General features: G+C 41.9%; 1 protein-coding gene across 1 annotated transcript in view; it reads right to left on the bottom strand.

Annotated features, from left to right (window-relative positions):
• The window catches only part of MTREX (Mtr4 exosome RNA helicase), an 865,138-nt gene that overhangs the window by 572,842 nt on the left and 280,198 nt on the right, over positions 1–12,098 (bottom strand). The window contains exon 11 of the mRNA XM_078675087.1: positions 406–537. Within this exon, the coding sequence (XP_078531213.1) occupies positions 406–537 (132 nt within the window). The remainder of the gene's footprint in view (positions 1–405; positions 538–12,098) is intronic.

Raw genomic sequence — 12,098 nt, 5'->3', positions numbered from 1 at the left:
ATAGATATGCAAGACAGACAATGGTACTAATGCGTTCATCAGATAAAGAGGGTGGCAAATGGTGCGACAGCCAGGAGATAGTGCTCATTAACCAGCTGGGCAAGTAATGATGCAATTTAGTGCATCTCCCAAGTGAAAATGTCCAGGGGCAGCCAGGCACAGCAGTGTGCCCCCTGGTAGGCCTGGTAAAGGAAAATGCTTTTAAGCAGGCGTATAAACATTGTTATGTACAAAGAACTGGAGTAAACTAACGTTAGAAATTTACCAAAGTGCTCTAGAACATAAACAAGTAACCAACATTTTTTAAAAAACAGGAGATAGCAGTGAAGAAAAAGCTAATAGGTATCCTCAAACATTTTACCAGACTGTACATGAAAAACCATGCTAAGGAGCATCCATACATACCATTGTTGAAGTCAAGCTTTGAAACCTGTAGTGCATAGGCCTCGCAGTCCTTCTTACTGAAGCTGAAGATAATTACAGGCTGAAAGTTTCTTTCCATGATCATCTTCACAATTTTAAATACATTAGATGGACCTGAAGGACAAAAAAAAGTATGATGAGTAATGATTTAGAGATTTTAGCAAGAGGACAATAGATTGTGAGTTGCATAAACTGACACATGCAGCGCTTATTTCGGGGCAAATCAAAGTTGGCAAATATTCAGAGACATTTACTTAAATGCGTTCCATATCAATTTAATGCTCCTAACATATGGCATTTCAACATTGGAGCAGATGGGACTGATCAGACTACATAAATGTGCTCTGCCCTTAAAAACGAAATAATATTTGCTTCAAACTCTTTCGTCCATCACTTGTAATTGTAAGTAAAATGTTGTCACTGCTACACAAATTGAAATATGGAATGTAAGACTGAAGAAAAAGAAAAACACCACTTTGACATATAAGAAAAAGGTAATACGTTTCTAAAGTTTGCTTTTCTGCAGCATGCGTGCGCTTTTAACAATGTAACTGCTTGGGTCCAAAAACCTCACACTAATAAGTTCTCTTCAGGATTACTGAAAACTTTACATTTGCAGTGTGTAGGTAAACTAAGAGAACACTTATCAATCTAGATGTTAATAAACCATTTTACTGTCCCATACTCCCCACGGGGTGTTGAGTTCTCCAATTGCAACAATGAATGAATAGCTGCTCCTAAAACACATTTTAGGGCTCGCGCCCTGCATTGCACTGCTAAGCAGTGCTCGCGCAGGGAGAGAGCCCTTTTGTGGAGAGTTCCAAAACGGACCCTGGAATCGCACACGCACGAGCCACTGTACTGGCGTTTGCGGGCGTATTTTTTAGAAAGACAGCACCAATAGGCCAAAGGCGGTCGCGTTGCTCTGCCCATGGCCTATTGGTGTCTGTTACCTGCACGCCGACATCTGTTTTCAATTATCGTGCCCAGACACGGGCGCGATAATTGAAACCAGATCGCTCGCAGTGGCGCGCCGTGCGCACCACTCGTTCAAGGCTGCTGCGGTCCGTCCCGCCTGCTACGAAGACATTGGTAGTCAAATGAGTGGATTTTATTTCCAATAATATTGGAAGTTATGGCATAACTTTGTCAGATGTGAATGCGAAGTCTAAGGTTAATAATTTCAATGTTCATGATACCATACTTAAATGATTTTCACAAGGACCTAAAGCTGCAGTGCAGGTCACTTAAAGGTAGCTATGTGTTTGGTCCAGTTTCTGCCACTTTACTAGTACTTATTCCGAAAATTTTAAGTGATTTCCTTACATCATGTTTACATATCAGTTTATATTGTATCACATTATTTTACACATCTGAAAACGTAACTCTTAATTTTGGCAGTCGGTATGGTGTTGGGTATTGTGCAAATGGCCCACCCACTGTTGGCACTCCTGTTTTTCGTCTGTTCAGTCCATTTAACATTCAGTCACAATGCTCGAACATTGTACGAATACAGTTGCTTACTAATGACTTCTATTGTGTCTTCCTCATTGTGTACAGATGGGAGAATCCTCAGTACAAGATTCTTCTGCTAATGGATGGAATGCGTCAGATGTACACAGCATGCTGCCGTGAATAATAATAGAAATGAAAGGTTTTGTTTGTTAGGTAGTTGAGATATATTAAGTGAAGTCACATTTGCGCAGCGTCACAGGCAATACAGGGCGTTAACCATTTTCAGAGCACTTGATAGATGCCGCGATTTACAGCAGTTGCTGGAACCTAGTTATGGCATGATCTCATAAGTAGATATTTAACCCGTGATACACTAATGGGTAAACGTTAAATTGTACATTTTCAAATTATTGTTATATTGTAAACTATCTTTTGTAAGCAATAGTTTTCATTACACATTCAAAAACTTGTTTTATTTTGATTTTGCAAAGCCGACCTTTGCCAATAAGCATTATACATCATATTTCCTGTAGTCACTGACCCTTACAGCACATTTTTTTATTTTACGATGTTTTGCTAATTAAACTCTTATTTAAAAGGCTTGGATTTTTCATGTTATTTATTTTATAACGTATATTGCAGTTTTGGTCGGTTACCATATGTGGTACAGGCCTTTCTTTGAGGGAAGAACTGCAGCTTGAGACAGCTATAAAAAAAATAATCAGCTGCGTAATCCTCCCAGAAGCCATTTGTTCTTGATCAGAATGTTTAGAATTTCAAGGAGTTCAGACAAATCACATCAACACCGTTACCTGCTGCACCCGCTGCAGCTTGACGATTCAGTTTCCAACATATGCATTTCGTAAATCTTGGCTAATACAGTGCTAGACTGAAAACATTTTCAGTGGGCCACATTCAGGATACATTTCCCACTGCAGTAAACTGGACTATCTACTATGGGGTAAGAGCGGTTACACTATTAAGTCAATTTAGCACCTAGAAACAACAAGCATTTGCAATGCAATAGGTCTTGCATTTACACAAGTTTGAGCTATTGACATTGCAAATAACAATGCCTTTTATTTTTGATTTGTTTTTAAAACATAAATAAAAGGCATTGTCATTTACAATACCAATAGCTTAAAATCGTGTAAATGCGAGACCTATTGCATTGCAAATGGTTGTTAGGTACATATTCTCAGCAGGGGATGAGCTACAAAGACACACAGAAGGTGTGGGAGTCTGGATTAATGCCTACGTACACATCTTCAGGAGGGGAGGAGGTAATAAACTTGGTGGGAGACTGAGTCCTTCCTAGCCACACATTTTCAGGAAAAGATGATCAACAAAGACACCCTGGGGATGGGAGCCCTGGATTCGTGCCTATGTACAAATCTTGAGGAGATACATAGTCACACTAAGTGGGTAGAAGTGTTAGGATTCCTGCCTAGATACACATCTTCTGGAGAGGAGAAGATACCGACACACAGGGGGTGGAAGCCTGTGCTGCCCGTCTACCTACATAGTATCTGGAGAAGAGAAGATACAAAGACACATGTAGTGGGAATCTGCAATTCCAGCCTAGGTAAAAATCCTCAGAAGCATGAGAAATAAGAAGGCAAACAAAGGATTGGTGCACAGGATGTCTACGTGGGTACATATCCTTAGAAGAGAATGTGATACACAAACACATACAGGGAGTGGAAACCTGGGACTCCTGCCTAGGTACAGATCCTCCGCAGAGGAGATGTTACATAGACATTCACAGGGAGTGGAAACCTGGGATTCCTAGGTACATGTCCTTAGGGAAAAAGGTGATATATAGACAAACACACAAACGGGGTGGAAACCTGGAATTCCTGACTAAGAGCAGAGGCGATGCACAGACAGTCACGTAAGGGTGTAGCCTGCAATTTGTGCTTATGTATATGTCCTTAATCCTCGGCAGAGAATGAGGTGGACCCATACAGGAGGGCGGGGGAGCGTGCAGTCCCTGCCTAGGTCCGCAAACTCAGAAGCAGAAGAGATTCAAGGACACATACGAAGGAGGACACCTACAAGTCATATCTACAGAGCGATGCGCAGACATACTGTGGCAGGACTGACACACGCACATGGCGGTAAACCCTCACAAAGAAAGGAGCGGCACACATACGGTAATGACATACACAAGCATAGCGCGACAAGCTCACTGGAAAAATATTGATAACAAAACACATGAGATGTTTGAAATAAGCACACGCAGGAACGGGTACAAAATATTTGCGCTATAAATAGTGAGGGCTTTAAAACCTGTGAACGACAGGACGAGGAACAGAACAGGCACCCGTGGAATGATGAGATGTGATTTTAGCGCAGGTTCAGATGGGAGGGTATATACAGGTCTCCTCTTTGGAATATATGCACTGGAGTCTAGCGGGTATGTGATGAAACAGGCGGATTTACCCACAAGTTAACCTTACTGAGAGAAGCACTTCATTAACAGTAAAACAAAAAATCCCGCCGATAATCTAAACAAGAGCGGCTGTGGAGGCCGAAGCCCGCGTACACATAGCCGGACATGGGGCAGAAGACAGGTAAGAGCAAATATACAGAGACAGATGCAAAAACAGGCCGGAGGAAGAGGAGCAGTGTGGCAGGGCAGAGCAGGAGGCAGACAGATGCACCGGAGGCCGGGCTACAGGCGCCTATGTGCTAGGGGTAGACACAGTCGTGCACACTGCGCTGGGGGCTACACAGATACTTAAGAGGGGGTAAGTTACACGTACTAAGGAGGCACAAGCTGTAACCGTGTACAGAGGGATATAAACACGCATGGTTGTGGACGGCTATGCACGCAAAAGCAGCCCATGTCACCCAAGCACACTGGGGAAGCACGCAAGATAGAAATTAGATAAATACAATGAAGCTAGAAGCAGCACATACGGGATACATTAAGAAGGAAATAACTCTTCCTTGCACAATGGGAAATACAGAGAATAAGTTTGTGTTTAGATATTTGCAGAAAGGAAAGACGGCCCCAACTGAAGCCCGGCGAGAAAGTAGCCACAACACAGGGTATACACGTGCATACATGCAAACACAAAAAGCTGCACACTGTTGCCATGCACAGGATATACCGAGGTTCATATGAAAAGGTTCAGTATAAGCATCCGCGTATTGACACTATGCACCCTAGAAAGAGAATGACTGTCCTGCGTATAAAATCAAAATTCCAGCAACTACGGACCTCGAAGCAACCCTTGAGACTGACACGCATTCCAATGACGACATCCAATGTGGACATTGACATCACCCAAGGCACCAACGCCTCATCTAAAGCAGCTGCCCACAAAGACCGCTCCTCCCCGCACAACTACAGCCCTTGCAGACCCACAGGTGTGCGGTACAAACGAGCCAGTGCTTTACCGCGGTAGCCAGCTCCACTGTGCAGTATTTAGCCCACAACGTACTGCTCATATAGCATCACGCTATCTCAGATATGGCGGATACATCACCCTCCACTCCATTTAATCCAAGCATTTGTTCCCAATGACAAGGCCCGCTGCTTCCAAACAGTTGCTTTCAGCGGGGGGGCACGGACGGCTCGAAGGAGACCGACTCACGGCCACAGCTCAGACAGCAGCACAAGCCAGACTCTGCTGCTGAGCTCTGGTCGGAACGAAGACCAGGCTGCTGAGCAATAGAGAGTGGGGCGCCCCTGCCTCTGAGAGAAAGTAGAAACAAGCTGTCGCCACACTATTGCGCGAATGGAGAAAAAAAAGTGCAAAAGAGACAGTCTAAAGCCGCCGCAAGCAAAAGATCCAGTCCGGATGAGCTGTCTGACAAGGAGACAGGGTGGGCACCAAAGAGCCTCACTTCCTATCGAAGGACAGCGTTTAACATAAAGGATGACGGCGGACAATCGAAAGGATGGGCGGAGCTTCTACCCCACTTCCTAAAGAAACCAGATGACAATAGATCTCTCAGAGCGAGCAGCGCATGCGCTGCGATGCTAGGCGAGACCTAAAAACTGTTTCTGTGAGGAATCCAGAGCTTACGCATGGTACCTTGGCAAAAAAAAAAAAAAAGGCATTCCTCTGAGCAACTGAACAAGTTACATTAACAGCAGCACACATTTCAGTAAAGAAAATCACCACATTTCCAAAAATAATTTAGATAGATAGCAATTTCTTCGTTATAAAGACACAAATAAGAAGCGCTAAGCATATAGTGAGCACAGGAAAGCTTTTTATTTAATCCAAGGCAGTTTCTTCTCAGTTAAAAACACATTAAATGGGTTGGCTGTGACTCTTTAAAGAGAACAACAATGGCCACTAGACGACCGTGCATTTGATGTTGGTATGAAGCAAAGCAAAGTCCTTCTGTTAATACGTTTTTGGGAAAATTAAGTCCTTTATAAACAGATTTCACAGAAATCCAGAAAATGATCTGGTTTAGAAAATAGTTAATGAATTAATGTCCAGCTTGACAGGCTGGTTCTCCCAATTTTAGCCTATTGTTCACAGCTGCAGCTATTCCCCTCAACTTCTGCTGTGCTGCTCCAAACGTCGCATGAACTTCCAGAGACAACATCTGGTCATTGGTTCAAATGCGAAGATGGCTTTTTACCCCCTTTGTCAGAACATGCAAAAAAATAGACACCAATGGTCTTGCTGTTTTTTCCAGACATGGTTTGCAATCTCACTTCCTTAGATCATCCACACCTTTTGTACTCTTCCTGAAGAGTAGTAGTGTCAGCTTATATAAGGTTAATCCAACAGCTGATTGGCGTATTTCATTAGCAAATGCTACCAGAGTACTTTCACAGCACTTTGACCTAGCTCCCGATTCCTAATGCTGGCATACATTTTGAAAATTGGTGGAACAGAGCTTTGGCAAACCGCCTCAAAGTCTCTGAGCTTCTTCTAGGTCAACCTTCTCTGGCCCCTCTGGAATCAAAGCAAAGATCACCTCCTCTAGACCTCTGAGATCCCAGTTATTGAAAAAAGGGGGCTACTGTTGTCTTCCCTTGGAATCATAATTGACAAAAGAAGGGCAGTGACATAGAGCAAAGTCTTTGTTGGAGCTCTGCGTCGAATAGTGTCAAACATATCTTCAAACTAAACAAGACTGAGGGGTAGCCAAGAGAAGGCAGCAACTGACAAGCAGACCTTTGCATGAGTAGAGCTTTAATCAGTAGATAGCTTTCAACCAATGACTTACAAAGAGAGGGAGATAGAAGAGCAATAATTTGTTTATTCTTGGAAAGCTCAAGATGGGGAGGTGGTTATAAATGTTAAGTGTGCAGAATCTAAAATAACTACGTTGGAAAGTGAACTTAAGGTTTATTCATAAACAATGAGCTGAGAACATGGCTATGTAAAGAAAAGCCTTTTTTGTGTGATCACCTCCACGTTTTTGGACTGATGCTGTTGGTTTTTCAACTCAGAGTGCACTGAGTCATGCTAACCAGACCTCAGTGCCAGGAACCTAAAGTGTATGTCGAAACCCAATTGGAAATGGCGAACCTATCTGTAAGCCCCTAGTATATGGCACCCAGGTAATGTAAGTTAGAGGGTTGCCTCAGGGATTGCAGCACTGGTTGTGCCACCTTGGAGGACACCCAAGTAAAACGAGTCTACTAGTCCGCCACTGCATACTGGTAGAGCAATCATGCACTGCTAGCCCGATATTGCCATTTAAAGCAGTGGCAAAACCTCCACTTCCCCAGTCCATCTGTATAAGTCAACTCTCTGGCAGGCCTATGAGTCCTAAGGCAGGGTGCAACATATCCCACGGGCAGAAAATGTAATTTTACATGTTCTGATAGTAAAAACACAAAAAAAATCTTGATATCAGATCATCCACAATGCCCTCATATATACAGGCTATCGAAAATGCATAAAGATCAGCACAACCCGCCTTTCTGACTAATTGTAGCACAATGTGGATCAATACACGAGCCAGTAGGCAAGTATTAAGATGACTTTGTGCAACCACTAGTACAAGCTTGGGTATCATATATCCAAGACACCAAAGATTGTTTGAACAAACTGACCAACATACAAGAAGCTATAGATGAGAACACCTGGCTGTGCACAATTGATATAGTGGCACTCCATACATCTATTCTAAACTCAGAAGGTTTAGAGGCAGTGGAATGGATGTTACTTAAGAGTAATTATGAGGCGTTTCAGAATAGCTTTTTGCTGGAGCTATTACATTTAAGTTTGCATCACAGTTACTTTTCTTGGAAGGATGTATTTTTTTTGCAGCACACTGGGACATCAATGGGTTTTTCGGGGGCACCCACGTTTGCGAATCTCTTTATGGTCAAGTATGAGGACACTTCTATTCTACAAGAGGAGGTGTGGAAAGACAACCTCCTAATATATTTAAGATATATTGACTAGATCCTACTTTTATGGAGGGGCTCCAGGCAACAATTGGAAAAGTGCATCGACAGTTTGCTTGAACCAGCATAACCCTCACATTAAATTCACTCATCAGATGAGTCAGGAATCTATTAACTTCTTGGACATTCTAACTGAACTGAAACAAGGTTGTTTTCACACAAAAGTGTATAAAAAACCGAATAATGCATTGCCAATGTTTTCATCCACCTTCTCTAAAGAATCACCTATCACGATCGCAGTTCATTAGGATTAATAGAATCACATTTGATGTGAACATATGTGATCACAACATTGAAGAAATGTCACAACAATACCAACAGCGAGGTTATACGCCTGAAGTTTTGGAGACGGCACAACAAAAGGTTCAACATATGCAGCGTGATGAATTGTTTAAAAAATCACTGAGAAACAACGAGAAAAGAGAAGTATTAGTTATAACATTTTCAACAGCAACTCCAGCAATCAAATGTAGCCTATTAAGACGATGAGAGATAATTGAACAAGAATTCGACTTAAAGTAAATGTTCACCTCAAAACCCATGTTCGTACACTCACGATCCAAAAACCTGAGAATTTTGGGAAAAATAGATCTAGCACAGCTGTTACTCAAACTCTGGGTATGCGCAAATGTTTTAACTGCAGTCACTGTGGCAATGTGATTGCAGGGAATACATTCACCCACCCACATACCGGCGAAGTTATCAAATTAAGACACACATCAGATTGCAATTCTGGAATGGTGATTTACCCCAGCAAGCGTCTGTGTGGATTACTGTATGTTTGTAGAACATCGAGAAAGATAAAAATCAGACTCACTGAACATAAAAGCATGATTAGAACAGCCAACACAAAATCAGGCCTAGCTGCCCACTCAGTAGAAAAGAAACACACTATGCCCCAAATTAGGTTCACAATTTTGGAAAAAATTATCGCAGCACCACATAGAAACACTAATCAGGAGTTGGCGCAAAGGGAAACATATTGGATAAGGTACTTAAACACCCTGATACCATTTGCTTTAAATGATAAAATAGAAATGGTTTGTTTTCTGTAAAATTGGATAAGGCATTTTGTATTTATGTTGGATATGTTACAAGACATGTTTTCCAATTAAATTGTCTAACGTACTACGTACTTACGGAATGACCCTAGGTACTACTACATAGGTATTCACGCTGTTGCACAAAAGACAAATGGCTTGTTTGTTGCTTGATATATTTCACCTTTCGATTTTTTGGGTAATTGGTCATACAGAATTGTTTTTTAAACACATTGGGGTAGGAGATTATTATCACTGTTTTGAGTACCTAAGACTGGCACTCGAGATTCCCTATGTCCTACACTGTGCGGCATAATTTGTGATATGAGTTACTTACATTAAGGAAGGGCTCATATAACCCCTAGACATTTCACCATAATCACCTTTGAGCACAACGTTGACTTTATATACACAAAACAATAGTTTTTAGTGGGCACATTTGCGTCGCTTCTTGATATTGCCAAGATGATTCTTTATGAACATTGTTTATTAATTTCACTCTAGAGAACAAAGTTTATCTGACCGGGACGTCAGTTTTCAATGGTTGTGGTAGTACGTCACATATGCGTAATGCGTATACATTGACGTATAACTTATGGTGTGTAGAGTAAGGTATCGAACGTTGGCGTCTGAGGAAGTGAAGATTTGGTAGCAGGCAGTATCTCCAAGTAAGTGGCAGATAGCATACGGGGGGAGTATTAAGCATCACAGGCGGTGGAATGTCTAGTGATTGGGAATTGTCTCCCTACACAGATTTCTAGATATACGATTCCAGTGACTCGAGTGGCGGTGTTAAATAGAGAACAGCAGACATCCATGGAATAACGGCTGACAAGGAAGTGAACTAAGGAAGGCTGGGGGAGTGTTAAATTATGGGATAGTTACTCACGTAACTTGTTTTCTCATCCAGATTTGGAAACACGCAACTATCTCTACACCACTAGCGGCTTCATGTCCTTTCAAGACAATAACAGTAAGTGATGTTTAGCATGAAATTTGTAGGTTTCTTAATCATACTGTTTGACAAAGAGGACAGTAGTGTACGGTGCACATTTGTTTGTATTTACAGCAACATTTCCCATATTGGCGGTCAAGGTTTACTGAGGACCGGGTAGGCATCAGTTCATTTGATGCTTTTTTGAGTTGGTTATTCACACAATTTAAGGGTGTGGACTTCATTTGCACTTCAATTAGATAAATAGTTCCGCTGAAAGGCACATGATTTAGTGGCATCGTGGAACACGGTGCAGGAGATAAAGGGTTGGTACTTGTTTGCTGTTTTTGACACATAAGCGGGAAGCATTGCCTCGTGAGCAACAGCATGAATGCATCTAGTGTTAGGAATAACTGTCTTTGTCCTGAAAGCTCTGATATACAATTATGCAATGGAGTCATACTTTCATTGGAAATTTTGTATTTGTCATTGCAGAGTTCCCTTGATGAAGGGATTCCAAAAATGCATTGGGAACACGGCATAAAATATGATTTGTTTAATGTGATGTAGGAAGTGTCAATGAATGGTTGATTGGAAAATTGCGCATTGTTAATCCAGTTATTCTTTTTTTTGTTTATCACTTGGTTGATTAGCCATAAGGAATATATGGATTATATTGATGCACTATGCATGAACAGGCAAAGTAGAAATTGTTAAAATTAGTTGAAAATTTTAATTTTTGTAAAGAAAAGTAGTTTTCAACATACTGCACCGTGAGGGCTCGAGTAGTGCACCTTGTTATATGTGAGAGGATCTGTACACATTCTTTGAAGACATTACAGCCTGACAGGAGCAGGGCAGCATTTGATTGATTAGCCATAAGGTATATATGGATGCACTATGCATGAACAGGAAAAGTAGAAATTGTTAAAATTAGTTGAAAATTTGAATTTTTGTAAAATAAAGTTGTTTTCAACATACTGAACCGTAAGGCCTCGAGTAGTGCACCTTGTTATACATGACAGGATCTGCACACATTCTTTGTAGACATTACAGCCTGACAGGAGCAGGTCAGGGCACAAGGTAGCATACACTGAAAAAAAAGAATTTAGATTACAATATCTTATTCAGTAATTAAGTAGGAGTACAGGTTATACCCATTCTTAAAAAAAAAAAAACCACAGAACTGCCATTTTTACTGTTGAAAGGCCTGGTAACAGGAATGGTGAGTGCAGAATTACAAGTTTTTCCATCAGCCGTGCTAACTCCTGGACCGTGCAACCAAAGTGGGCTCTCCAAGGGATCAAACAACTTGTTACATTAAGCTTGACTTGATTCTCAAGTCAAAATGAATGCAACTTGTTGTAGTGTGCAGACTTTACAAAGCTGCCACTTTGTTGTCTTTAATAATAGGGTGCCTTCCCGGGCACACATGGAGCCTGTTTCACGAGATAGATTTCTGCCCTCCTGGGGAGACGTGCCATTGACTCTCAGGAAGGGGAACAATGAGAGATTGGAGGCCAGAGAGGTGTTACCTCCCTCCTGCATGAAGCGACAAGTGTGTTCGCCACGAAAGGCAGTCTTCAAAAGAGAAAGCTGCCATTGAAGGACAAATGTATAATATTAGGGTGGAGCAAAGGAGGGAAACCAGTTCCCAAACCGTTTTGCCCAAGGGCGAGTAGCCCTGTGGTAGCCACACCCCAGGGGTGGGCTAGTGAGGTCCACATAACGGGGAAAGGGGTTAGAATGGTGCATCCTGATATAGCGAGGTGCACACACTCCAAAGGAAGTGGTCATCAGGTGGGAGGGAACTTGGTAGCCCATTGACTACCAACTGCATTCTGCCCTG

This window comes from Lissotriton helveticus, chromosome 2_1 (assembly GCF_964261635.1).
Source record: "Lissotriton helveticus chromosome 2_1, aLisHel1.1, whole genome shotgun sequence".
In the NCBI taxonomy this organism is placed as follows: Eukaryota; Metazoa; Chordata; class Amphibia; order Caudata; family Salamandridae; genus Lissotriton; species Lissotriton helveticus.
This window is presented reverse-complemented; position numbering and strand designations above follow the sequence as displayed.